This window comes from Ursus maritimus, unplaced genomic scaffold (genome assembly GCF_017311325.1).
Source record: "Ursus maritimus isolate PB19 unplaced genomic scaffold, ASM1731132v1 scaffold_23, whole genome shotgun sequence".
NCBI lineage: Eukaryota > Metazoa > Chordata > Mammalia > Carnivora > Ursidae > Ursus > Ursus maritimus.
The window spans coordinates 4288946-4313388 of record NW_024424786.1 but is presented as its reverse complement, the minus strand read 5'-3'; the positions used below and the strand labels follow the sequence as shown (position 1 = coordinate 4313388).

Sequence of the window (24443 nt, the reverse complement as noted above, 5' to 3'; positions counted from 1 at the left end):
CACTTAACATATCAAGAAAAGTACAGAGAATAAAACGCAAGCATCCATATGTTCACTGCCTAGATTTAACCGCGGTAAGATTCTACCATAAATACTGCAGATCTTTTATTATTAATGAAATAAACTTCTTCTATATGCCTCCTTAATCCCATCCCTATCTTTTCCTTCCCAGGATAAGAATTATCTTGAAGTTCATGTGTATCCTTCCCACCTGTGTGCGTCACCTGGGGCTGTCACTATGAAGTACCACTAACTGATTAGCTTAAACGACAGAAATGTATTGTCCCACACTTCTGGAGTCTAGACGTTAGAGACCGAGGTGTTGACAAGGGCCATGCTCTCTCTAAAGGGATAAGGGAAGGATTTGTTCCAGGCTTTCACCCTGTGTGCCTGTCTCTGTGTCCAAATTTCCTCTTTCAATAAGGTCACCAGTCATATTGAAGAAGGGACCCACTCTATTCCAGCGTGACCTTATCCTGACTACCTATGTCTGCAATGACTCTATTTCCAAATAAGATCATGTTGAAGTACTGGGGTCAGGACCTCAACATATGCATTTGGGAGGGGGAAGCAAAACTTAACCCAGAACACTTCCCACATATTAATATTTAAACCGTAATTTTTCCACAAACATACACAGTTTTTTGCGTATATCAATGTTTATATAAATGGCATTGTAGGTATCTTTTATAACTTCTTAAAATCCACCAATATCTTCAGGTGCATCAATTTGAGAGAGCTATGGTACTTCGTTTGTAGTACTTCCCTGTATGAATGTCCCGCTGTCCTCTCTGTACTGAAATTAAAAATATCTACAAGGTTCAAAATGTCATCTGATCAGTAAATAATAACAGATACGTGAATCTTTGGCTTGGACAACATGAGCTCTCTGGTTCTAGTCCTTGCCAAGATTATGTGGCTCTTTCATTGCATTTTGTGATCCTGTGATTTCATGATTTCAAGCCTGAGGAGTTTCCCATTGTTCAGGAAGTTTCCGGCAGCAGGAGGAGAGCCACGTACCTGTTGGGGGAATATCACTAAGCAACAAAGGGGAGAAGGAAGATATTTTAATGGATGAATAAGTGTTAAAATTTTGAGCTTGGTTTGAGGGCGCCCTGAGGTGACAGCTGGGGGTCCCTAGCCCGTGGGATATGCCAGTGGGATGAAGGCAGATGCTGGAGGTGAGCTCTGCGTCCCACTCCCTGACTCTCCCAGATTGGTCTTTGGGGAAGGAGATTGACCCCACTAGCCTATGATCAATAATCATGGTGAACAGCCAACCCTACAAAAAGGGGTTAATAGTAACCTGAAAGCTACGGAATGGCTCCCCAAGTCTCTTGCAAGGGAGCATCCCTGGGCCTCACCTACTTCTCTGGGGTCTGTCTCCCTTGCTCGAGCCGTGACTCACCTGAGTGAGTCACCCGAGGTTCAGCGAAGTGAAGGAAGGCTTGATCTTAAGGCAGAAGGTAGAGCACAGCTGAGGGACGCACATGCGGCCAGCTGTGGGGAGGAGAGAAAGGCCCACCAGCACCTGCGAGTACCCCACATGGCCATCAAATGCAGGTGCCAGGGGATAGACAAGGACATGGCCATCCTGGTCAAGCTCTTAGACGAAGTGAAAATGTCCACTGGTCATTTGACTCAGACATAGCAGCATGGATAGAGTGATGGGAGCCCGAGGAGTGACCTCAGAGGAAGAGGTCGACCGCCTTCGCCCAGGGCCACCTTCTTCCTGTTTGATGGTGTGTCATCTGACATCTGTGAGCATCTTCTGCTTTGTGTACCGACATCTTTGTCATCGTCTAAAGGACCCCGTAAGAGAACTCCATGTCATTCCCAAATACTGGGCCCCTCGGGGACAATGCTGGAAAACCAGATGGATTTGTCTTCTGGAGGTGAGAAAGGGGCTTGGACGTGCAGTTTAAGGCAAGACTTCTGCTTTCCTTGCCTGTTTCTGCCTCTTACATGTCTTGTTCAAAGTTGGAGACTCCCTCTGCAGACCTCCCTAAGGGAAGTGCCAGCCAGGCACAAGGGGGTGGATTACCTCAGATGGGCCACACGGAGCATTTCTCATGACGAACATTTAAATGGAACTCCCCAGAGGAACTTCTAACTTTAGCAAGAGTGGATTTCGCAGAGAGCACAGCGCAGCTGGAGGCCTAGTGGCAGCCAAGCCTGCAAGATGGAGCTGAAAAACACCCTGAAAGCTTCTCCCTCAAATGGCCTTCCCTGAGGGTGGAAGCCGGAGGAGCCTCCCTCACAGGTAATCACTCCCACATCCCTTGCTGTCGAGTGGCCACTGTGGCTGGCAGTAAAGCGAGACATGAGTGTTTTAAAGGTTGGTTGTGGGGCATGGCTCAGTGAGACTGACTCAGAGTGCAGAAGAGAGGGGCGCCTGGGGGGCACAGCGGTTAAGCGTCTGCCTTCGGCTCAGGGCGTGATCCCGGCGTTATGGGATCGAGCCCCACGTCAGGCTCCTCTGCTATGAGCCTGCTTCTTCCTCTCCCACTCCCCCTGCTTGTGTTCCCTCTCTCGCTGGCTGTCTCTATCTCTGTAGAATAAATAAATAAAAATCTTTAAAAAAAAAAGTGCAGAAGAGAAAGCTCACGGACTTTAAAGAAAATGCCATGTAAATGATGTGGGTGAACTGACGAGAGTCTTGTTTTTATATGATCCAAAATTTGATAATAGCCCTTTATGGATTTTTCTATGGATTTCTATTTGGACTCCATGGTTTCCTTTGAGGGTCTCAAGTCTGAGACACTCTCTCTCTCTCTCTCTCTCTCTCTCTCTCTCTCTCACACACACACACACACACACACACACATCCTTAATTTCTGCTTCTGTCAGTCATGTATAGTCCCCAATACTATAGAGAAACCACAGATAAAAATCACAGGGAGGGAGGCTGTGAGGGTACAGACATAAATAGGATCTCTACAAAGAGACCATCAGAAATCTCCAACAAGAAGGAATTTTAAAACAATTGTTTTCAAAGGCTGTCATGGCTTTAAACATGGAATTGATACCACAGAGCATCTACTTTGATTTGTCTTTGATGCTTTACTCTGAAATTAGACGAAGGAGTAGCTGTTTTAGACGTTTTACTGGTATCGATCAGGAACTACCCAGGATTTCTATTTTGATTAAGTAATATTTCATTGTCTCATTCCTATTCTCTTTCTCCATGAAATTAATCTTCATATCTATTACTGCAATTTTAACAAGTGAATAGCTAAGCTCATGTATCGGTGCTTAAAAATTAATTAAAAGTGAAAACTATTTTTTTCAAGTAAAGAGAAAGTTCAGAATTTGCCAAAATATTGTATTTCAGATCAACCATCTTATGTTTGGGCTTGAATGAAATGAAACGTGTATGTACCAAAGTGAAATGATCATGGCTTTGGTACCGGATAGTGTTTGCTCAAATCCTGTTTTCCATTACCATTTATGTGGCATTGGACAAGATGTAAAATCTCTCTAAACCTCAGTTTCCTTATTCATAAGAAGGGGTTAGTAATGACTACTTAACACAGTCATTTTAGAAATTTCGTGAAGTTACGTATGATACAGTGCTGGGCACAGAACAGGTGCTCCCCAAAATGGCGACTATGATGAGAGTAGTTGTTATTTCTTGGTTCCAAGTCCCAGCGCTTCCATTAATTTGCTGTGTAATTCTAGGCAAGTCTTGTTACTCCTAAGTGTAGGACATAGAGATGGGACTAGATAGTCCCTACACCCTTTGTAGGATTAAAGTCTTCTAATATGCTACGGGTTTATATTTGAGATACCATCAAGAGCGACTGGACAATCGAATAGATGCAAAGGTGGGATTTTGGGGACATTAACTGCAGCCACATTTATTGAGCATTGGTCATTGGGCATTATTCTAAGCCTTTTCCATGTCTTAACACATTTAATTCTTACAATGACTCTATGATTAACGCACTATCCTTATCCCACCATACAAAGGAGGAAACTGAGGCACAGAGAGGTTATGTGCCTTGCCCAAAGTCACACAGTGAGTAAGGGGTAGAGCCAGGACCCAAAATGAGATAGGCTGAAGAGCCCATATTTGTTTTAACCATTATGTTTTACAGCTTTTCTAAGGGCACTGGCTTATTGACAACTGAAACCCCAAGTAATCCCAGCACTTATTCATTTTTACTTTCCTCTCCTGGGCTTGGGGAAGACCCTCATGGTATGTTTGCTGGAGGATTATGGTTCTACGGAAGTCCAGAGCTATATCTACCTTCCAGTAGGTGCCTCGTGCTAAGTGCTGGCTTTCTTCCCAATAAACATCCGAAGTCAGACAGCTGTGGGTGCAATCCCCACATCTGTATTAACTATTTGATTCTGGCAACATTACTTAACCTCTCCAAGTCTCATTTTCCCATCTGCAATGGAAGGTATAAATAGGAATATTAACAATAATAATTCACAAACACGAGAATTACGAGTGGTAGTACAAGCTGCATGTTCCTTCCAAGTTTCAGCAATTGTGCATAAAGCTGCTACAATCATCCGTGTGCGAGCTTTTTTGTTTTTAACTCCTTTGGGTAAATACCAAGGTATATGATTCCTGGATTGTATGGTAAGACATATGCTAAGACATACAATTGTATGTTTAGTTTTGTGAGAAACAGCCAAACTGTCTCATGAAGTGACCGGTCCCCTTTGTATTCCCATCAGCAATGATGGAAAGTTCCCATTGCTCTACATCTGTGCCAGAATCGGCATTGTCAGTGTTCCAGATCTGGCCCATTCCGATGGGTCTGTAGTAGTATCTCAACGTTGTTTTAATTAAAATGTTCCTTATGACATGATATAGAAAGTCTTTTCATCTGATTATTTGCCATCTATATATCTTCTTGGTGAGGTGTCTGTTAAGGTCGTTGGTCTATTTTTCTAGTAAGGCTGTTTACTTTCTTATTGTCAAATTCTAAGCATTCTTTGTATATTTTGGAGATAAACCTTTACCAAATGTGTTTTTCACAGAATTGTCTCCCTGTCTTGGCTTGTCTTCGCAGTCTCTTGGCTTGTCGTCTTCCGCAGAGCAGAAGTTTTTGATTTCAATAAAGTCTGGCTCATCAATAGTTCTCTCATGCATCATGACTTTGACGTTGTATCTAAAAAGCCATCACCACACCAAAAGTCATCTCAATTTTCCCCCATGTTCTCTTCTGAGAGTTTTACAGTTTTGTGTTTTACATTAGGTGTGTGATCCATTTTGAGTTTTCATGAAGGATATAAAGTCTGTGTCTAGATTCAGTTTTTCTTTGTGTATGTGGATGTTCAGTTGTCCTGGGACCATTTGTGGAAAAGACTACCTTTGGTCCACTTTACCGTCTCTGCTCCTTTGTCAAAGATCAGTTGACTATATTTATGGGGGTGTATTTCTGCATTTTCTCTTCTGTTTGCATAACATATTTGTCTATTCTTTCACCAATACCACACCGTCATGATTACTGTAGCTTGAGAGAAAGCTTTGAAGTCAGGTAGTGTCAGTCTTCCAACTTCGGTCTTCAGTATCGTGTGTTATTTACCTTTTGTCACTTGTTGACATTTGCGCTAATAGCGCAAAAGCAATGGTAGGTAAAATTGTACCCCAATACGGTCAAGGTAGCAGTACCAAACTGTTCTTACACTCATCGTATGCTTTGCTTCCAACCTTAAAGTACTTTCGTCAACTACCAATTTCACTTGGAAATACCCTTGATGAGGCAGTACAAATTATGAACTTTATTAAATATTGACCCTTTAGTATATATCTTTTTTGCATTTTCTGGGTGCTAAAATGAGAATTACGTTTCAGGTACTTCTGCTGTGTGCCAAACTAGAATGGGTGTCCCTCTCAAGAAAAAAGCACTTATGTGATTGTTTGAGCAGCAAAGGGAACTCCTTGCTTCCCACGGAATACTGTGGTTACCGAGACTGAAGTATTTGGCAGACATTGTCACAAAAACAAAGTGAGCCTGTCACCTCAAGCAAAACAACTGGCAATGTCTGTGGCCAATGGTAAAATTTGAGCTTTCAAGCCGATGATGACATCAGAAGTGATCTTAATAAAATGTATTATCCTATGAGGAAAGGTGTCAACATTTAGATAATTTGCATAGCTCAGTGAGATCTATCAAATATCTTATTCCTAAAAGTAGAAGCTTGGTATAAACACTGAGAAGACCTTGGTTTGGATCCAGGACCTTACTTGTGACTTCAGCTCCATTGTCTCATGTGAAAAAAAGGAATTTCCTCTGTTTCCTCACCTGTAAAATTGGCATAATAGCTACCTCACGGAGTTGCATAAGGACTGAATAAATAATATATAGTAATAAATATTAGCGTATACTCCTAAGAAGATAGAGAATAATATAAAACAAGGGCTTGGCACACGGTAAATACTGTACAATACGTTTGCTATTCTTCATCATCATTTTAGGTGGAAGGACCCGGATATGACCTCTCTCTATAGCATAGGATTTCAGAGCAAAGGTTCTGGTAATAGATATTGCTGGGTTCGGATCCTAGCACCACTCACTAGGTAGTGATCTTGGGCAAGGGATTTAATAATATAGTGACATCTCATGTGATTATTATGAGAAATAAATGAGATCGTGTAAGTGAAATCCTCAGGACATGATACATTAGGTTAACTCATTTAGACTAGTAATAGGAATTCAAGACATGTTTCTTGAATTGTGTAAAATCATATCACAGTATGATGCTATGAGGCTTTTCAGAAGGATTTATAGATTTTTGTGAAACTTTCAAGCAATGATACTGGTAAACCAGTTCTGGGGGAGGGGAGCTCTGAGTTATAACATCATCTAATTTCTGAGATATAAATACTCCCCCCATTGCCAATTTTGAGCTACCACAATGAGATCACGGAATGCAGAATTGGGGAGAAATTCTCACAGTTGTCCCTCGCAAGCTTGTCAGAGCCAGCTCCAGCATACCACTACTTTCAAGTATACTTTTGAAAAGACATCATTTACTAACACCTCCTTTGAGGATCCTAGTGGCCAGGAAGTTACACAAGAGCAGAAAAGCCTAGGGAAACTGAGTTTCTGGGGACTTTGGAATTCCGATCTTTTTGATTTCTCACTAAATCCCTCAGAACTTGACCCATTCATGCACTTAAGAAAACAAGACAACTCTCTACACAGTTTTAATAGTTGGAAAGGATTTGGGGACTTGAAACCTTATGAATTAAGAACTTGGTCTGAGATGTAATGTAATCTGAAAATGCAAGACATGTTTTGTGTGATTTCATCTATTAAAGAATAAACCCTTCCTCCTAGTATATTCTGTCCACTATGAAATTTATTTAAAATCTTTTAGAAAGGAGCAAGCCAAGTTAAAAAAAAAAAAAAAAGCCAAAGACTGCTGGGCAGTTAAAATACTCTGGTTCCAAAAGGGGGGAAAATGAGGCAAGATTATACAGTGAGAGTAGAAAAAGCAAGATGAAAGCAAATAGCCCATGACAATAGGTCATATTAGGCATTATGCATTTCAACATCTGTAACTGAAAAGTCACAGAAGTCAGGGATAAAAATAAAAAAGACTCCCAGGCCCACAGACCGCCTGATGATGTTGCTAGAATATTTAGCCCTCTGTCCATTTCATGTAAAAAATAAATTAAGTATAAATAAAGAGGTGAGGGAGCTGGTGTGTACTCAGGTGTGTTCACAGCTATGTACTCAGAGAGGGCATGAGAATGGGCCCAAACGCCTTTCCTTTCCCATACTGGCTACACAAAACTCTCCTCCATGTTGCTGCAAAGTAAGAAAGAGTCCACAAGGCGGGGCTGGACCAGCTGCTGGAAGTCGGAGTCCTGCAGGCCTTCAGGGCAGACCCCCGCCAGTCTACGCAGCGCAGCCTGGGGAGAAACAGAAGAGGTGACACAGGTCAGACCAGGCTCTGCTCAGGGGCATGTATCCCCTCCACTGATCTGGGAAGTGCATTTCAGGAAGTGGCTCATTTAGCAGTCAATTTGAGTCAATCATCACCATGGTCACCTGACACCATAGTGATGTGCTCCTTTTGGTCACCTGGTCACTATGGTAACCTTATCACTTGGCCATCTGGTGTCATTTGTACCTTGGTCATTATAGTGAATGTCATCTGAAAGACTTCATGATCTACATAATTGTCCTGCCATTTGGGTTTTTCAATCAGCTTAGGAACCTGGTCGTTCTGAAGATCTGTCATTTAAAAGATCTGGTCAACTTACAGACATATTTAAGTTCAAGGTTTGTTCATGCTAGAGACTGTGACTGCCAGAAGCATCAGTGGAATGACATCCTTGTTTCCAGGTCCCTAGAGTAACCTGAGAACAGTAAGGGCTATTTATTGATCCATAAATTCAGCAAGGTTCTGACAAAGCATTATGGGATGGGAAAGAGGGGAAAGAAAGAGGAAGGTAGGTCATAAAGCTGAAGGAGAGGGGGCTTCCGAGCTGGGAAGAGAGGTGCGGGCGGACGACACCACTGGCTGAGTCCCCCTGTGCCGGGCATTTCACTCTTCTCTGAGGGCTCTCTCCTGTTTTATGTCTCCATGCCCTTGCTCAGCTCTTCTCCATGGCACCAAGTCCCTCCCCGCTCTTTCCGAGCCAGCAGGTGCATTTATCCTGTGAGGCCTGGCCCACCATCCTCTCCTCTGGGAAGCTTTCCCCAATTCCTTGAAGCAGAGATGGTCCTTCCCTCCTCTACGCACCCACTAACCCTGGGCTGTCCTTAACCTTCTCACCCTTGACTGCAACTGGTTTTGAGGTGTTTGTCTCCCACGCTAGACTCCGAGCTCCTCAAAGAGAGAGACTCCGTTTTATTTTTCTCTGTATCTATAGCAGGTAGAACAGGGGTTGGCATAGGGCTCAATAAATGTCTGTTAAAAAAAAAGAGAGAGCAAATGAAATGCTTTAAACGAGTTCTATTGCTAGAGCGACCTGAAGCTGTCAGTGTGGGCTGTGCGCCTCCCTAGACCTCTCTACCAGTCAGCTGAGGCGGTGCATACTAAGTGCTCAATGAATGTTAATTCCTTCCCTTTTCTTGGATCTGTACACAGCAGGGAACAAGGCGAGAGCTTAAGGGTGCCCCTCCTCACCCGGGAAACAAAGAGAGGAGAATATATGCAATGGCAGAAGAAGAAAAAAGGAATACGACACTTACCGAGTATCTACACATAGCATTTCATTTAATCCTTACAGGATCCTACAAGTATCGTGATCTTCAGTTTGGAAATGGGGAGATGAAGGCTCAGTGAGGGAAAGGGGTCTTCCCGAGATCGCACAGAAGTGCCACTCCAGGGCCCTCACATCCATACACGCGGGAAGGACGGGACAAGCCCAGGACAAGGGGTTATACTGAGCACAGGGCAGGCAGAGGGCCCATTACCTTTGCTGAGAAATCACCACGCTGGTGAAAAGAGAGGAAGGCTTCAGCTGGTTGTTGGATGAATGGGTGCTGTCACGTCCAAGGTGGATCAAGGAGAAGGGACCTATGTCTCCATGCATGTAAGCAGCGTCTGAGACACCAGTGGCAAGAAGTTGACTCCAGGAGATTATCCTTTAGTAATGTGTCCTGCCTCTCCCCCTAAGAGCTACAGAGGCTAAACTCCATAGCACTTTCTGATTCCTCTTGGCTCCAACTGGCAGAAATAAGTCTCTTACCCTTGACTTGTCACAGAAGAAATGGAACCTGAGATCTTCAGTAGAGAAGGCTCTGAGGCCACTGATGCATTTTACATCATCAGGGGTAAACATAAAGCAAGAGGGAGGGAGGGACAAGGAAAGATAAAGAAATGGGGAGAAAATAGACTCATGAGGAGAGAGAATGAGGTAGAAGAAGAAAATAGAGAGAGAAAAGGACAACAGAGAAATGTAACACGAAGGAGAAGTAAAAACAGAGAGGCAGAGATGAGCTGGTGAAAGAAAAGAGATCAGGCATGAGAGGGAGATGGAGAGAGAGAGAGAGAGAGAGAAATGGTGACAAAGAAAAAGAAAGAGTGCCCTGGGGGTGGGGGGCTAACAGGACGGAGGTAGGAGCAAGTGAGGAGCCAGAAAGGGAGGAAGGGAAGGGAGTGGGGAGTAGGGAGAGGGCTGAGGGGATAAAAGAGGGAGAGAAAGGGCAATAAGGAGAGAGAGAAAAACCTCTGAGAGGAGGCAAGCTCTAGAAGAGAGAAAAGGAAAAAATAAAATGAGACAGAAAGAGGGAGGGAAAGATAGGGAGGAGAGAGGGAGAAGATGGGGGAGAGAGAGGGAGGGGGAGAGAGAGAAAAAAGGGGGGAGGGAAGGAGAGAGGGAGAGAGAGTGGGGGGAGAGGCGGAGGGAGAGAAGCTCCAGCAGACTCCCTGTTGAGTGGGAAGCCCAGTGGGCTCAGTCTCACGGCCCTGAGCTCATGACCTGGGCTACAACCAAGAGCTGGACGCTTAACTGACTGAGCCACACAGGCGCCCCCTGGCCTGTAGTTCTTTTCTCTTTTTAGGGAGAGAGAGCAAGGGAGAGTAAGAGATGAGAAGAGAGAGAGAAAGAGAGAGAAGAGGTGAAAAAAGGGAGAAGAGGGAGAGGGAAAGAAGGAACGAACTAGAAACAGACCTGAAAAAACACAAAGGTAAAGAGACATCCTCATCTCCCCAGGGCCCCAGAAATCCTGGACAGGCACCCAAACCAACCCAGAGCACCCCTCCTCAGGGTCCCGAAACTCAAAGGATCCTTCCCCCTTCCGAAGCCTGTCTCTGGGCCCTTGCTTCTCTCAGAGGGTTAACAGCCAGTCATCCCAGGATCTCATTCCCAGACAGTCTGAAAACACCCAAGCATTAAACAAGCCCAGCACCCTACTGACAGCCGCCTCGTTAAGGAAAAATCAATTCTGTTTGCGAGAGGCAATCTGCACTGCCACTTTCCCAGATGTGGGAGACAATAATTGAAATGTCCTCCCTCCACCGGAAGAGAGCCGTTGAAGCTAGGAAGAAGGACTTGGTGAAGACAGGAGAGGTAGCCTCCAACTCCAGCTGCCAGGCCAGCCGCCCAGTGGCACCCCCTCTCAGCAGCCAGGGGGCCACACTCAAATGTGGAACCCCTTTTGGGAGCCAAATCAACAACACCTGCCAATTCTGGGGCCTGGAGGTGGGAAGACAAGTCTATCCACCTCAGCCAGGCAAGAAAAGTCACCAAACCCAAGGCCCTATGCACATACCGAGAGCTGGAAAAGGGCCCTGGCCCTAAGAAGGTTCCAGACTAGAGGGGGAGTAACACAAATACTGACCAGGCACCAAGGTAGCAAGACAAGACCATAAGACATGGGGGAGAAAGCATGGCTGAAAACAAGAAGGTCTGGCCCCAACGTCAAGCCCTTCGGCATCAGGCAGGCCTGTGTTTGAATTCCAAGAGCCTCCCCTTTTTAACACCTGGTACACTGGATCACACAGCCTGCCTCCTACCGAAGAAAACAAAATCCCAGCCTACAGGCCTGGGTGCACACTGCGTACTCCCTGTCTCTGAGCCACAGGCTCCCAGGACACTTCACAGAGGAGAGGGATGTGGGTCTAAACTTTGAAGGGGCTGCTGGCAGAGCGGTGGAGAGGGCTGAGGACAGGGTCCCAGGCAATGTCAAGGTGGCTCACGGCACCCTGGCCTGGCCGAGCTGGACGGGGCCTGGAGGAGTGGGAGGCCTTCGGACCCCAGCGGTGTGCTTCAGCCAGACTGTGTAGGGCTGGAGACAGTAGGCCATAGCTAAGGGGAACCATGGAAGGGTTCGTGACGGGAGTGCCGTGACTGTAAAATTAAGATTAGCCCAGCAGCCACATGGAGAGTGGATTAGGGAGGGGGGACCTCTCCTCGGCATCCCATGATGCATTCTCCAGGACAGATGTAATCCCCTTTCCACTGGGAAGAACTTCAAGTGATTAAAGATGGTGGCCAAGTCCTTCTGCATGTTTTACTTCAAACTAACATGGAGATGGACAAGGAACTGTGACAAGCCCACATGACTTCATGGAGCTTTATGGCTCCCCATTATTGCCTCAGGGCCTCACAGTGCCGGGCACTTGTGGGCCCCCCACGTTGTGGACCTAATGGCAGTTGGGGCCAACGATTGTGTTTGCCCCGCATTAACTCTCTCCACTTGACTCACTAAGCCAGACAGAATTAAGAAGCTCTGTGAACTTGGAGGGAAAACTTATACGGTTATGCTTATTAATCTCCAACTGAAACTTGGCTTCTCGTTCAGTTGTGAGTGCAGCCATAGACCATGACGTCTCAGCAATTCCTGTGACTCGTGCACCAAGAAAGTCACAGAGTAACTCTTGTTGGAGGTACCTTCAGATAGCACTTATGCTCACGGCCAGTCAAGGTTTGAATACCCATTAGACCCACTGCTCTCTCTTATACAATGTGTTCATTAAGAGTACATGTATTAACATATCGTATATAAATACTCTAATAATTATTTTAATAGAATTAGTCTCCTTCTTAATTCTATATATTTTGCTTTATGCATTTAAAACATTATTCTTAGAAGGGATGCAGAAGCCCCACCAGATCACCAAAGGCACAAAACCGTGAAGGCTGTTCTGCCTGTACCAGAATCAAAGCCCCACGAGAGCAAAGAGGTTTGTCTTTACTTTCCCCCCACAGCTGTAACCGCATAGCTTGGAAGCGTGCAGGGCGCCTAGAATCACTCAGTAAATATTTCCTGAAGGAGATTTACAAGCACTTAGTGACCTGCTCAATGTCACGCAGCTCAATGATGGCAAAACCAAGACAGGTGTGTCCCACTGCAAAGCCCTCCTGTCTGTATGACCATACGATGCCTCTCAGGAGCTCCCCAAAATGAGACGAGCTTAGCGTAAAAAGTGATAGGGCGCAGAGGGGGCTTTACTGTGAAACAGCTCGAAGGCCGTCCAGATCCATCACTTCCCCACCATAGTCTTTGGGACCAACCAAGAACTTGGCACTCGCTTCTGAAAGTCAAATGACCTGTCTATACATTGGCTTCCCTGCTTCTTCACGCTTCCAACTGGAGGCTGCCGTGTTTTGGGATCCAGGACAGCCCCAGCAGGGAGGCATGTGGAGACAAAGCTTGCATTCCCAGCTGGTACAGGTGAGTCTTTCATGGTGGCCTCAAGCAGCAGGGGCAAGTCGGGTGGGGACCTCAGGTGAGGCACTGGTTTGGCTCAGGTTGAAGATCCTGGTGAGTAACGCTTTCTGACCTGTCCTCCTGCCAAGAGTCCTATTCCACAGGGGAGGGGGCTACAAGCTGGAAGAGCGCCAGTAAAGGGGCTTTGTCCAAGAGGATGGAAGGCTTTTCTCCCAATGTCCCCTTTAGAACAGACGGCCCTCCGCAGCCTAGCTCCCACTGCTGTAAGCACCATGGCATCACTAGCAGCTCCTGGCATTCTGCCTGCCAGCCCCCTTGCTCTTGCTCTGCTGTCAAGACTCCTCAGAACCTCAAAGGTTCATGGTTCCTAAAACTATGGGCAGGGGGTTTCCTAGGCCCCTATCTTTCATGTATATGATTTCATATAGTTTTCTTCACAGTTTTTAAAATATTTATTTATTTATTTTAGAGAAAGAGAGAGAGAGAGGGTGCACGAGCTGGGGGGAGCAGAAGAGGGAGTGAGAGAGGGAGACACGCAGGGAGCCCGATGCGGGCTTCATCTCCAGACCCCGAAGTCACCCCTGAGCTGAAACCAAGAGTCAGATGCCCAACTGACGGCGCCGCCCGGGCATCCCTTTTCTGCGCAGTTTTATGAATGAAGTGAAACACCCTTATCACCATTTTAAAGAGAAAACTGAGTGCAGAGAAGTCTCGTGCCTTACTCAGGCCGCCCAAGGCCCCCCCAGCTCTCCCGGCCCCTGGTCTGCCACCCCAAAGCCGAGGGAGGAAGCTGGGGGGATGCGGGGCACTCACCAGGCAGGCCACAAGCACAGCATCACTGCTGTTCCTCTCGGATGGCGACCTGCAGAGCTCGATGAGGCGGGACATACCTGCGTGAGACACACATGAATGTCATGCCCAGGAGGGGGACGGCCCCGGCCGGACCTGACCCACACGTGCTCCCCCTCCCTCACACAGCCTTCTGCGTGGGGCCCTGTGGAGGGAGGTGGGAAAGGGGCTGAACCCACCTGGAGGAGCCTGGGTGGGAGGTTCATCCCTTAGGTAGGAACGGACCCTGGTCAGGGCGAGCACCGAGCTTGGGACAGCGGCAGCAGAACCGGGGACCTCTGAGAGAGAACTTCCTGTGGGGGCACTTCTGATTTTGCCAGAACTACGTTGAATATTTACATCATTATCCATGGGACTGCCCAATACCATCTTCCCCCCAACTGCCTATTTCAGTCAGAAAATATATTGCAGCTGGGAGGTCAGAAAACTTCAGATGGAGGGGGTTAAGGTGTCCTCGGCCTTTATGGAGGAAAGGTAAATAAGGGGCGGTGCCTTTCAATGGGAGTGGACTTTTTACAAGCTCCAAAAACACAAAAACAAAACAAAACGCCAACTCGCAAGATATTAATAAAAAGGTGTACAGACATATTCTGTATGTTTATCCTCCAGAAAGTCTTTCTGGAGCCGGAACCCCGGGCTACCTCGTGCATCTGCCGGTACCTGTATGCTCGCCAACAGCGCCATGCCTATCCTCGTGCTTCTCCCCGCAGCACCCTTGCTCGACCTTCCCACGGCTGTGCCGCCTCAGACCGCGGCTGAAGACTCGCCTCCTTGCTAAACCATCCCTTGATCCCCCCGATAAGTGTGAGCTCCCTCCCCCGTGTGCCAAACGTGGCTCGGACGTGCCTTGAACATTGCTCTGTGGTATCCAAAGTGCAGGTTTCTCTTCCCATACCTGCCACCCCATGAGGCTGTAAGCCCCGGTGGTCAGGACAACGTACCGTCGGTGTGACAGGCCCAGCAGGCAGAACGGAGTCGAGCAGGGAGGGGATGCTCTGAGCATCTTTGTTGGGTAAATGTGGCGAACTCAGTGCATGAGTGATTTAATGAGTGAATTAATAAATGAATTAAAAGTGAATAAAAGAAGTAATGAATGAGTTGATGAATGAATTTGAGTGAATCAACAAATAAATGAATTAAAAGTGAATAAAAGAAGTAATGAATGAGTTAATGAATGAATTTATGAGTGAATCAACAAATGAGCAGGTAAGTAAACAAGGGAGGAAGCGAGTAACTGAGTGAGTGAGTGAGTGAGTGAGTGAAGGACGAGATGGAACGAGTGAATGAAGAAACAGGGTCCCCAGTGGCAAGTCTGCAGGTGAGTCGCTGTTCCTTCTGACTTCAGCCTCTCTAGGCCCTTCTCCTCTCTAGCTTTGGCCCCAGCTTACAAGCTAGACGAGGGGCTGCACGCTGGGCCCTGATCCCAGCATTTTCTGGCACCCGGAGAGTGGGGCTCACTTCAGCCAGCCTTGGCTCTGAGTCATCTGTGGCCACCGTGAAAGCGGGGGTTCTCCCCTCCCCACACCCACCTCCCCACTCCTGCCACAGCTAGCACCACTCACAGCTCAGCCGCACGGCCTCCCGGGCCACTTCTGGGTCTCGGCTGAGGCGGGCCAGAGTCACCGCGGCCTTCTGCTGGACTCGCTCGCAAGCCGCCACCTCGGCAGGGGTTCCAGACCTTGGCTTCTCGGACAGCATGCCCATGATAAGCTGGACCCCTGGGCAGGAGGCAAGAAGCAGTCGGCACCTGCCCCAGCAGGGAGCCTTCCCCCTGGGCCAGCGGGATAGATGGCTGCAGAAGCTCGAGACTTAGGGGGTCTCAACCAGGGGAAGGAAGCTGGCTGAGGCCATCTATTCTACTCCTTCTGCCCTGGCGATAGCTCTGATTCCATGTACTAAAGCCCTGTACTTCGAAGGGACATCGGGAGGACATCCATTTGATCTTTTAAATGCTGCTTCTGAGGTTTATTATATGCACGACACTGCACTGAATGTACGATAAATGCACGATCCCCGAAAACCTCCCAATAGTCTCGTGAACTAGATACTAGTATAATTCACCGTGAGGCCCAGAGAGAAGTGAAGTCTCTTTTCTACTACTACTGGTATAGTAGTTGGGGAGCTGGTATCAGAACTCAGGTTATCTGGTTGTCCAACACTCCTTCACCTCTGATCCAGTGGCATCTGAGATCGGTCCAGAGGGGACGGGGCCCCTGTGGGAGGTGACCCGAACCTAGGCTGGATAAGCAATAGATCAGATGTTTTAGAGGGAATTCAAGCATGGGAGGAGGGTAGATAGTCGGATCGGGAGATGTAGGCCTGAATTTGGTCAGCTGAAAAGTCTTACCATCGTCCCCTGAAACCAGCTCTGTCTTCAGATTGTCCTATAAACCCACATCCACATTCACTCCCACCTCCGTGCCTCCACCACCTAATCTTTCTGCGTGGATGTCCTTTTCCCTCTCACACTCCATCTAAATAATTCCCATTGTGCAGGTTGTCGTAAAAGCCCATCTCCTAAGGGAGGTGTTTCCTACCTGCCCTAGCCCACACCCCCCTCCTTGCACCCAGGGGCACCTCAGCTTAGAAGATAAACCAGACGTGGCCCACGAATGTATTTGACTTTGCTTTGATGTTCCACACAGTGTCTAATTTTTTTTAATTTAGCTATTATGAAAATTGGAAGATTTCCATTAAAATCCAGATTTCCATCAAAATCCAGCTTCCAAAAAAATTACCTCCTGACTTCACATTGGGCCCACATTTCTTCATGACAGCAATTTGCTGAAGCTTATAATAAGCTTGCTATTTTAAATGAGATTGGCCCAGTCCCTGCTGAGCCTACATCATCCATTTATATTACCTGTCTGGGTCTATAGGCATCCAAGTTTGTAACCTCCGACTTAGACCGTGAAGGCAGAAGGGCCTTTAGAGACTTAGCCCACCCCTACCCCCACCCCCATTTGACAGAAGAGCACCTGAGGTCTGGAGAGAGAAAATGATCTCCCAAGTTCACACGGGAGTCAGTCCCAGTCCAGGACCTCAGCCACATGCCTCTCTGAATCTTAACTTGAACCAAATGTGATTTCTAACTCTCTTAGATCCCACCGAGGCACAGGGGCTATAAGTCACCTAGTTATGGCCCTGAGACTATTCAGTCCTGGGGAGGGGCCATTTCTCTTTCTGCTGAGGTTTCTAAGTACCCATTCTTCCCTCCTACAGGCTCAAGGGTCCCACCTTTGAGCCACCACACAAGCTATCCCTAGGGCAAGGTACTTCTCTTCCCAGCCCTCTCCCAGACCACTGAATGAAACCCAGTGCTCAGGTTCTCTATGCCCACAGTGTCCCTAAGACAAGGTCACGACCATGAATGTCCTGAGGTATATATGTTATGGCCTGTGGGTACATGAACAGGGGACATCAAAATGACAACTTGGGGAAGTGCCACAGGCTTAGGAAATTTTACTAACTCCTGGTTAAGGTTCCCACAAAGAAGTCATTTTCCCAACCCCCACTTTGCACCTGGAATCTGACAAAGAATCAAATAGTTTCTCATATACTCCCAGGTAAATTCCAGGGGGTAAGGATTTGGGTCCAGTCCTGCATGGAAATAGCTGAAGTATCTAGAAAAGTGCTTCGCTCAAATATTTGTTGAATAAATATCAAATGAATGAATATGAATGTGTTCACGTGAAAAGTCCTACAAATGTATAAAATCCAAGTTTTCCTTTAAATATATCCTTTATAAATCTTATCTAGAAAAAGACAAGATGCTGTGAAACTGGACTGCCTAGGAAAATCCGGACTGTGGTTCCTAAGTCCTGGCCAGGCTCAATGCCAGACAAATTGCCTGAAGGTTGGGAGTTACAGCTTCGCAGACCAGCCCCCAAAGGCCTGTTCCCTCCCCAACACTCTCATCAGCTCAGCCCCAGCCCCTGAGGGAGAAGCCACAGGAGGGATACTGGTATCAGTGGATTGATGGGTAAGAGCTTGGGCTGCCCTGGCCTGCCTCCCAGTGTAGGGGTGACAGCAGCACAGTCTCTCAACTTCCCCTTCTGGCCCCCAACCTCCAGCCCCCACCGCCAACACTCACACAATTCTGGCAGGACAGAGACAACATCACCAGGTTTCAAGGCAAACCACATCAGAGTCTCAAGCATTCCTAGGAAGAGAACTGCCTTTCAAAGACCAGTCCTCACAACAGCATTTGTCCTGTGCTGCCCAGGATCCCACTGAGCTCCAGAGGTGCTGGCTGCCTCACCACTACGGCCCATCCCCCCAGTTCTGCCCCACTGTTGTTCACAAACGCTCTTCAGCTGAGCCCCGTGAGACGGCCACTGTTTCCTGAAACAGCAGGTGCACTTGGCACAGCACCCATTCTGTGCCAGATACTCTTCTAACGAGCTCTGTGTTCATCCTCACGTCACCCGGCGAGGCAGGTGCATTCCCATTTTGCAGACAGAAAAACAGAAGTCATACAGCTAGTAAATTACAGTCTGTTTCCTGTTTGCCCGGACTCAACGCCCCTCCCTCTGCTGCACTGTTGCATTGTCAAATTCGCACTATCTCACCTTATCACTTTTGTGAGTTGGGCTCTCCTTGCAGGACAAAGCCAAGGATTTCTTTACCTCTGTGTGCATTCGTTCAGCACAATGCCAGGCACGGAGTGGGTCTCTTAACTGCGGACGGAACAGGCCTGTCAACGGCCCTTTGTGAACCATCAAACTCTCTACAGAGGCCAGATGTTCCAATCCCAAATCCACAGGCCTCTGGATACCCACTGCCGCTGACCACTTGAACTTAAGGCTCTGCGTGCGGAAAGAACGGACCACGAATGATACCCCTCAGTCTCTCAGGCTCAGCTGGCTCAGTAAAGTTTTTCATTATTAGCTCAATCACATAAAATTAACACAAAATGATGTCTTTCAATTCGTAATAGGGCAATGGGGGATGGGGAGTGTGTGTGTTTGTTAAAACAGCGGGGCGACCTGGGAGAAGGGGGTTTAACGAGAGCAGAAGCAGCTGGCCCCAGGCTCTCAGCTCACTCGTCCTCATTAGCGTCGCGGGTTTCCAACCGGCTGCTAATTGCTCCCTTATTTCCCAGTCACAGGAAGCCCTCGCCACTCTGCGTTCCCAGCTGCAGGGCAGCAGACCTGTCCCGTCCTCCCGCAGAGGCAGAGACGGCGCCGGGCCGCTCCCCAGCCAGCAAAACCTGGCCCTCCTCACCTGGACCCTGCTGACACCCTGGGCGCAATGTGGGACCGGGGAGCCAGTGGGATGGTCATGCTCTCAGGTGAGGGGCCCAGGGGTCAGGCTTGCCCCGACCTGCTGTCCCACCCTCACCCTCCTCAGGCGCATCCACTTTCTGAGTGAGGCCAAATCCAATAAGATGGGAGTGACTGAAAGTCCAAACGCATCCTCTAGCAGCAAGAGATTTTTACTTTTTTGAATCATAAGGAAATATGTGTCTACTCTTCACCACCCTAGCTGAAATAGCACCTGCAAACCCCTAGCCTTGGGTTCTACTTACGCCCTGCCCTGCTTCATTTTCTGCATGCCACTGGCATCATCCGACATGCTCCGTCTTCTCATTCAGTGCCTGTCTCCCACAAGAACTGAAGCCCATTGAAAGCAAACAAACATTTATGTATTGGCCCAGCTGTACACAGAAGCATATATACATATATAGAGATATATAGAGATATACACACACACTCACACACACATACAGTCACGTAATTGTGGAGACACACGTGCCCACATTTCCATACCGACACACAAACACAAAGGCACATGGTCCTGTATAGCCATATAACCCATGCGACATGCACACTGCTGAAAAGACATACCATTCTCCTGAATGATGTCAGAGGCACACTGCTCGAGGACTGACATGTTTGCCAAGATGGTCACAATCTGGAAAAGAGAATCGAGAATCTGAGAAGATGGGCACACTGAGCCAGGCGGTGCTCTCCACAGACAGCTGAGCTACGTGCAGGAGCTCTGAAGCTTTTCCTTTAGCCTGTGGTTCTTCCCCATCTGCATGGCCCGACCTCCCATGGTACGGTCTTCCGCCCTTAGGGGCTCCTGCTTCCCTCATGTATTTCCCCAGTGACTGGTTCTCACTCATCAGCATGTGGTGCTGGGGTGGCCCCCGGGGGCCCCAGGACTCCACTGGAGAGAACAGTGTGGCCTGAGTGAAGACGGAGGCCCCATCGCCTTTCTACAGGGCACATTAGTCCCAGACCCTGAAATGCAGACAGGACTGGCAGACTCCTTGTTAGCCCCTCCCCTGGCTTGGGTTTCGCTCATCCTAGCTTCTTACCCTGATAGCGAACCCCACCTACTTTCAACCTGAAATTAATGGATATCAAGGTCAAGTTAGAGAACATGAGTAAGATCAAAGGACAGCATTATACCAAAAGTGTCATGTATTGTATGGAATCTGGTGAGAAAGTTCTTGCTCGACTGACTTTATAAGTCTGCAGTCTACAATCCTTGCCTGTTGCTCATCCCTGAAGGGCTCTGTCTGTAGTAAAGACAGGCTGACGCCAGGTGGACAGTGAGTCTGGTTACAACCGCATGGGCTGGGTAGCCAACAGCCGCCCCAGCCTGACCCCTTGGCATAGTCAAGGTTGCAGAGAGAACTCACTGCCCAAAACTGGATTAAGGAATGGGCCATCAAGGGACCACTTACAGACCCCCATCGGTAAAGTGCCAAAACACCATTGGAAAATGTTGGAAACTCGGTGCCTAGTAACTCAGATACCACCCAAGACACTGCTCCTGACATAAATGGAAAAACGAAACCCACCCACTGCCACAGAAGCCGACAGCATTCTCGATTGGTAATTAAAATAAATGATAAAACAAAATGGAAAACACATCTCACTGCTGCAGTCCTATCTCTCTCGAAAGGGATCCTCAAAGCTTGTGGCACATTATAACTGGAGGCTGTGTCCCCACCTCTGGGGCAGCAGCTGACAGTCTACTGACGATAGTTCTGGCCGCGTAAATTCTGGAACTGGATAATGCATAGTAATGTGATGTTTACCAAGAAAGAGTATTATCTAGATTTTAATTGGTTCAATATTGGCATATTATTCTGAATCAATAAATGCATATAACAAATCTCTTTTACACAGAAAGGAAAAGTTTGTCGTATTTATGGGATATCTACCCCCATCCCCACTAAACACATGTTGAAAAGGAATGTGTTCTTGGGCTGCTGTGTGTCAGGCCCTGGCGGCTCAGCCGTGGTCAGGGGCCTGGCTAAGCGTGCCGGGGAGGGATGAGAGAATACCCCGAGAGCTTTATCCCACAGACAACTCTGCCCCCCAGAAGTTCTATGAGGGAAGTGAAGAAGGCTTCGTCCTTTTCCTCCCCTTCTAAGACTGTGAGTGTGTATGCGCTGAGGGGAAGGAGTTAGAGCGAAAATATGGGTCAAAGATACAGTGAAAAAATGGAAGGTTCCCCAAGAGGCTTAAAGTGCACAGTCTCACGAGGAAGGAAATGAGAGGCCACGCCTGGGTCAGACTATAGTTCACTTGGCCTTCTATGGGCCGTTAGCAGTAGCAGACAGCACGACCTCTCTTCCCACCACCCAGAGCCACCACACGCCAATCGTCACCAGCCCGGTATTCCAAATAAAGACTCTTCCTGGACACACAGATCCACATGGGAAGGGAGGAAGCAAGGAAGGAAGGGCAAAATAAAAAAGGAAAAGGAAACCTTTGTCTGCAGCACCAGGTTCATTACACGGCAATTATTAGCTGTGTCACGGGCCCAGGTAGGTCTTTGTGTCAGACTAATTTAGATCCTGTTAATGAAAATTACTTCCTCTTTGCAGAGGCTGTACCCCATGTGGTTTTCTGAGGTTCAGATGAAGTATTCAATTAAGCACAATTTGAATAAATGCCAATTATGCCCTGCTTTGAGTCCCCCTTCTGAAACATCCTTGTGTGTGCACCGTGAGGTAGCGGGGAAGGGGGATCAATATTTCTCCTTGAAGTCAAGTGCAGGGATGGGATTTTAGGGACAACTGGTTTACCTTGTTGGAGACACGATAACAACGCTGTCAGGGGACAGAATGCAAGAGCCAGGCAGACAGTCTTCCCCCGGCCCAGGCTGATTCAATCCTGTCTGATAATTTTCAGTTAAGTCCTATTCCCCTGAGTGAAAGGGCACTATTCCCTCCGCAGTTATTCGGTGAATACAGAGGATGTGAGCCTCGAGAGAGGCCCCGGGTGAGAGGCAGTGCCGCGTAGCGGCTAAGCACGTGGGTCAGCCTCGTTCCAAATCTTGGCTCTATCATTTCTTTTCCGTAGGATCTTGGCCATATTATCTAACCTTTCCTTGGTTGATGAAGGTGTATTAGTTTTCTATTGCTGCTGCAACGAATTATCACAGGCTCAGTGGCTTGAAACGATACAATTTGACCTTGTCGTTCTGGAGGTCTGAAGCCCTCCCTGGGTCTCAAGGAGCTAAAACCTGGTGTCAGCAGCACTCTAGGGCAGAATCCGCAACCTTGCCCTTCCCAGTTTCTAGAGGCTGCTCGCATTACTTGGCTCTCGGCACATCACTCTGACCTCTGCTTCCTCACTCAGGCTCACTTTCTGACACTGACCCTCCTGCCTCATTCTGTAAGAACCTTTGTGGTAACATTGGACCCACATCAACAATCTAGGGTACTATTCTTTTACCAAGATCTCCTTAATTAATCATACCCTCATAAGGCAGGACACAGGTTTGGGGGATTAGGATGTGGACATCTTGGAGGGGGGTCATTATTTGGTCTACAACAGGAGATAAATGTATAAGATGATTCATAAGACAGTTATGAGCATTCAATGAGCTAATGTTTTGTCAAGCACCCAGAAAATTTATAAACATTAAATAAAATGAGTATAACTTCCTTCTGGGAAACAGAGCCTGAAAGTATCCAGTTTGAAAGATTACGTCAAGGAGTCCCAACAAATGCAATGCCCACTGTTGCCACTGTGCTGTTAGTGGGAAATCATTCCTGAAGGGAGGCGAGATCCCAGAGCAGAAGGAGCCCTTCCCAGCAGAGAACTCAAAAAACTGTGTGTTCATTACCTCTGTGGCATTTTGAAATCATTTTTCCTTGGACCTCCCAAAGACTGCCTTACAAAAATTGAGGTGAATAGCAAATTGGCCAGAATAGCAGGGGACCTCCCATGTCACTGATTCAAGGAGAAATGCCCCATGTGGTAAGAAGGAAGTTGGCAAAGGCTTTTGATGTCAACACACACACAGAGAAAAAGGTTTACTCCGTGCTGGCCTGGGGCATGTGCCCCTGGAACACTTGTCTGCAACTGATCCGAAAGCACGAACCAGGCTTATCTCACATCCTCAGCAACGTCTGCCTGTGATCACACTCTGACTCTATCTCTGTCCTTTTCATTTTCTATATTGTAAACTAACATTTTCTATATTGTAAACTAGGAAGACCATGCCTTATAAAAATCAAGTGAGGATTATCCCAAATAGAAGCAGGTGCACTCATATGATAGAATTTACAACACAGAAAATCTAAGATGCATTTAATGAAAAGTTATGATTGCTTTTATGCTGTGCAGTAATTAGGACAAAAAGGCCAACATTTCATATGACTGTAATTAGAATTACTCTTTAATTGCTAGATGGAATATTTAGATTTCTACCATCACTGCGTTAACTCTCTAAAAGCTAAAGCAACAATGTCAACAGCAGCCAGCAAAATCTCTTTCGGCCTCTAGGGGGAGCCCAGTGCTTCTCTTTGTCCTGCCATCTTCCCTCCTTACTGATTCTTTCTACCAAAAAACAGATCGAGTCAAGGCAAGGACATTGGTCTGAAGAATGAAGGGCTCTGAAAGAGGAAGGATGTGGTCTCTTTGAACACACTTTCTTCCCCAAGGCCAGGGAGGCAAGGCGGTTCAGGGAAAGGTGCAGCCTCTGCTTCCCTCTACTGAGCCTCTCACTCCATCTGCTAGGTGGGGTCAGGGGCCTGGGGCTGGAAGCTGGGCGTTGGGCAGGCATGGAGACCAGGAGAGCGCCTGCCTAGGCCTGAGAAAAGCGCACTGCTCCCACTCTCGGGCACTTGGATCTTCCTGGGCCCAGCCTGCCCTCCTCACTACCAGAGAGGCAAGACAAGAGGGCAGGGATTTGGACTCAGGAGAGACATCCGCAAAGGCCATTCACTGCCTTGGGTATAGGTCCCAGGATGCTGGTGAATTAGGCCAGAGGACTGTCCCTGGGGATTGCATCGAGGCTGGGGTGTGCACCTCACAGGATCAGAGAATGGGTAAATGCCAGACCACGTGCTCTGTACACAGTTTTCCCTTGGCTCTGTAAGACAGGCTTCTGGGGCAGATCAGGACTGGATGCTGCGATCCTGGTTTACAGTCTTTATCAACAATCCCCCCCGCCCTCTGACCCCCACACACAACTTGCATATACCCATACACAGACTGGAACCACACACACACTGCCTCACAC

General features: G+C 47.5%; 1 protein-coding gene across 2 annotated transcripts in view; it reads right to left on the bottom strand.

Annotated features, from left to right (window-relative positions):
- Positions 1–7311: 7311 nt before the first annotated feature.
- INSC (INSC spindle orientation adaptor protein) overlaps positions 7312–24443 on the bottom strand; it is a 118032-nt gene continuing 100900 nt past the window's right edge. For both annotated transcript variants that reach the window (XM_008708899.2, XM_008708898.2), the window contains 4 exons: positions 19796–19862; positions 15509–15664; positions 13911–13987; positions 7312–7882 (listed from right to left, as the gene is read on the bottom strand). In XM_008708899.2, coding sequence (XP_008707121.2) covers positions 7754–7882; positions 13911–13987; positions 15509–15664; positions 19796–19862 — 429 coding nt within the window. In that variant the 3' untranslated portion in view covers positions 7312–7753. The remainder of the gene's footprint in view (positions 7883–13910; positions 13988–15508; positions 15665–19795; positions 19863–24443) is intronic.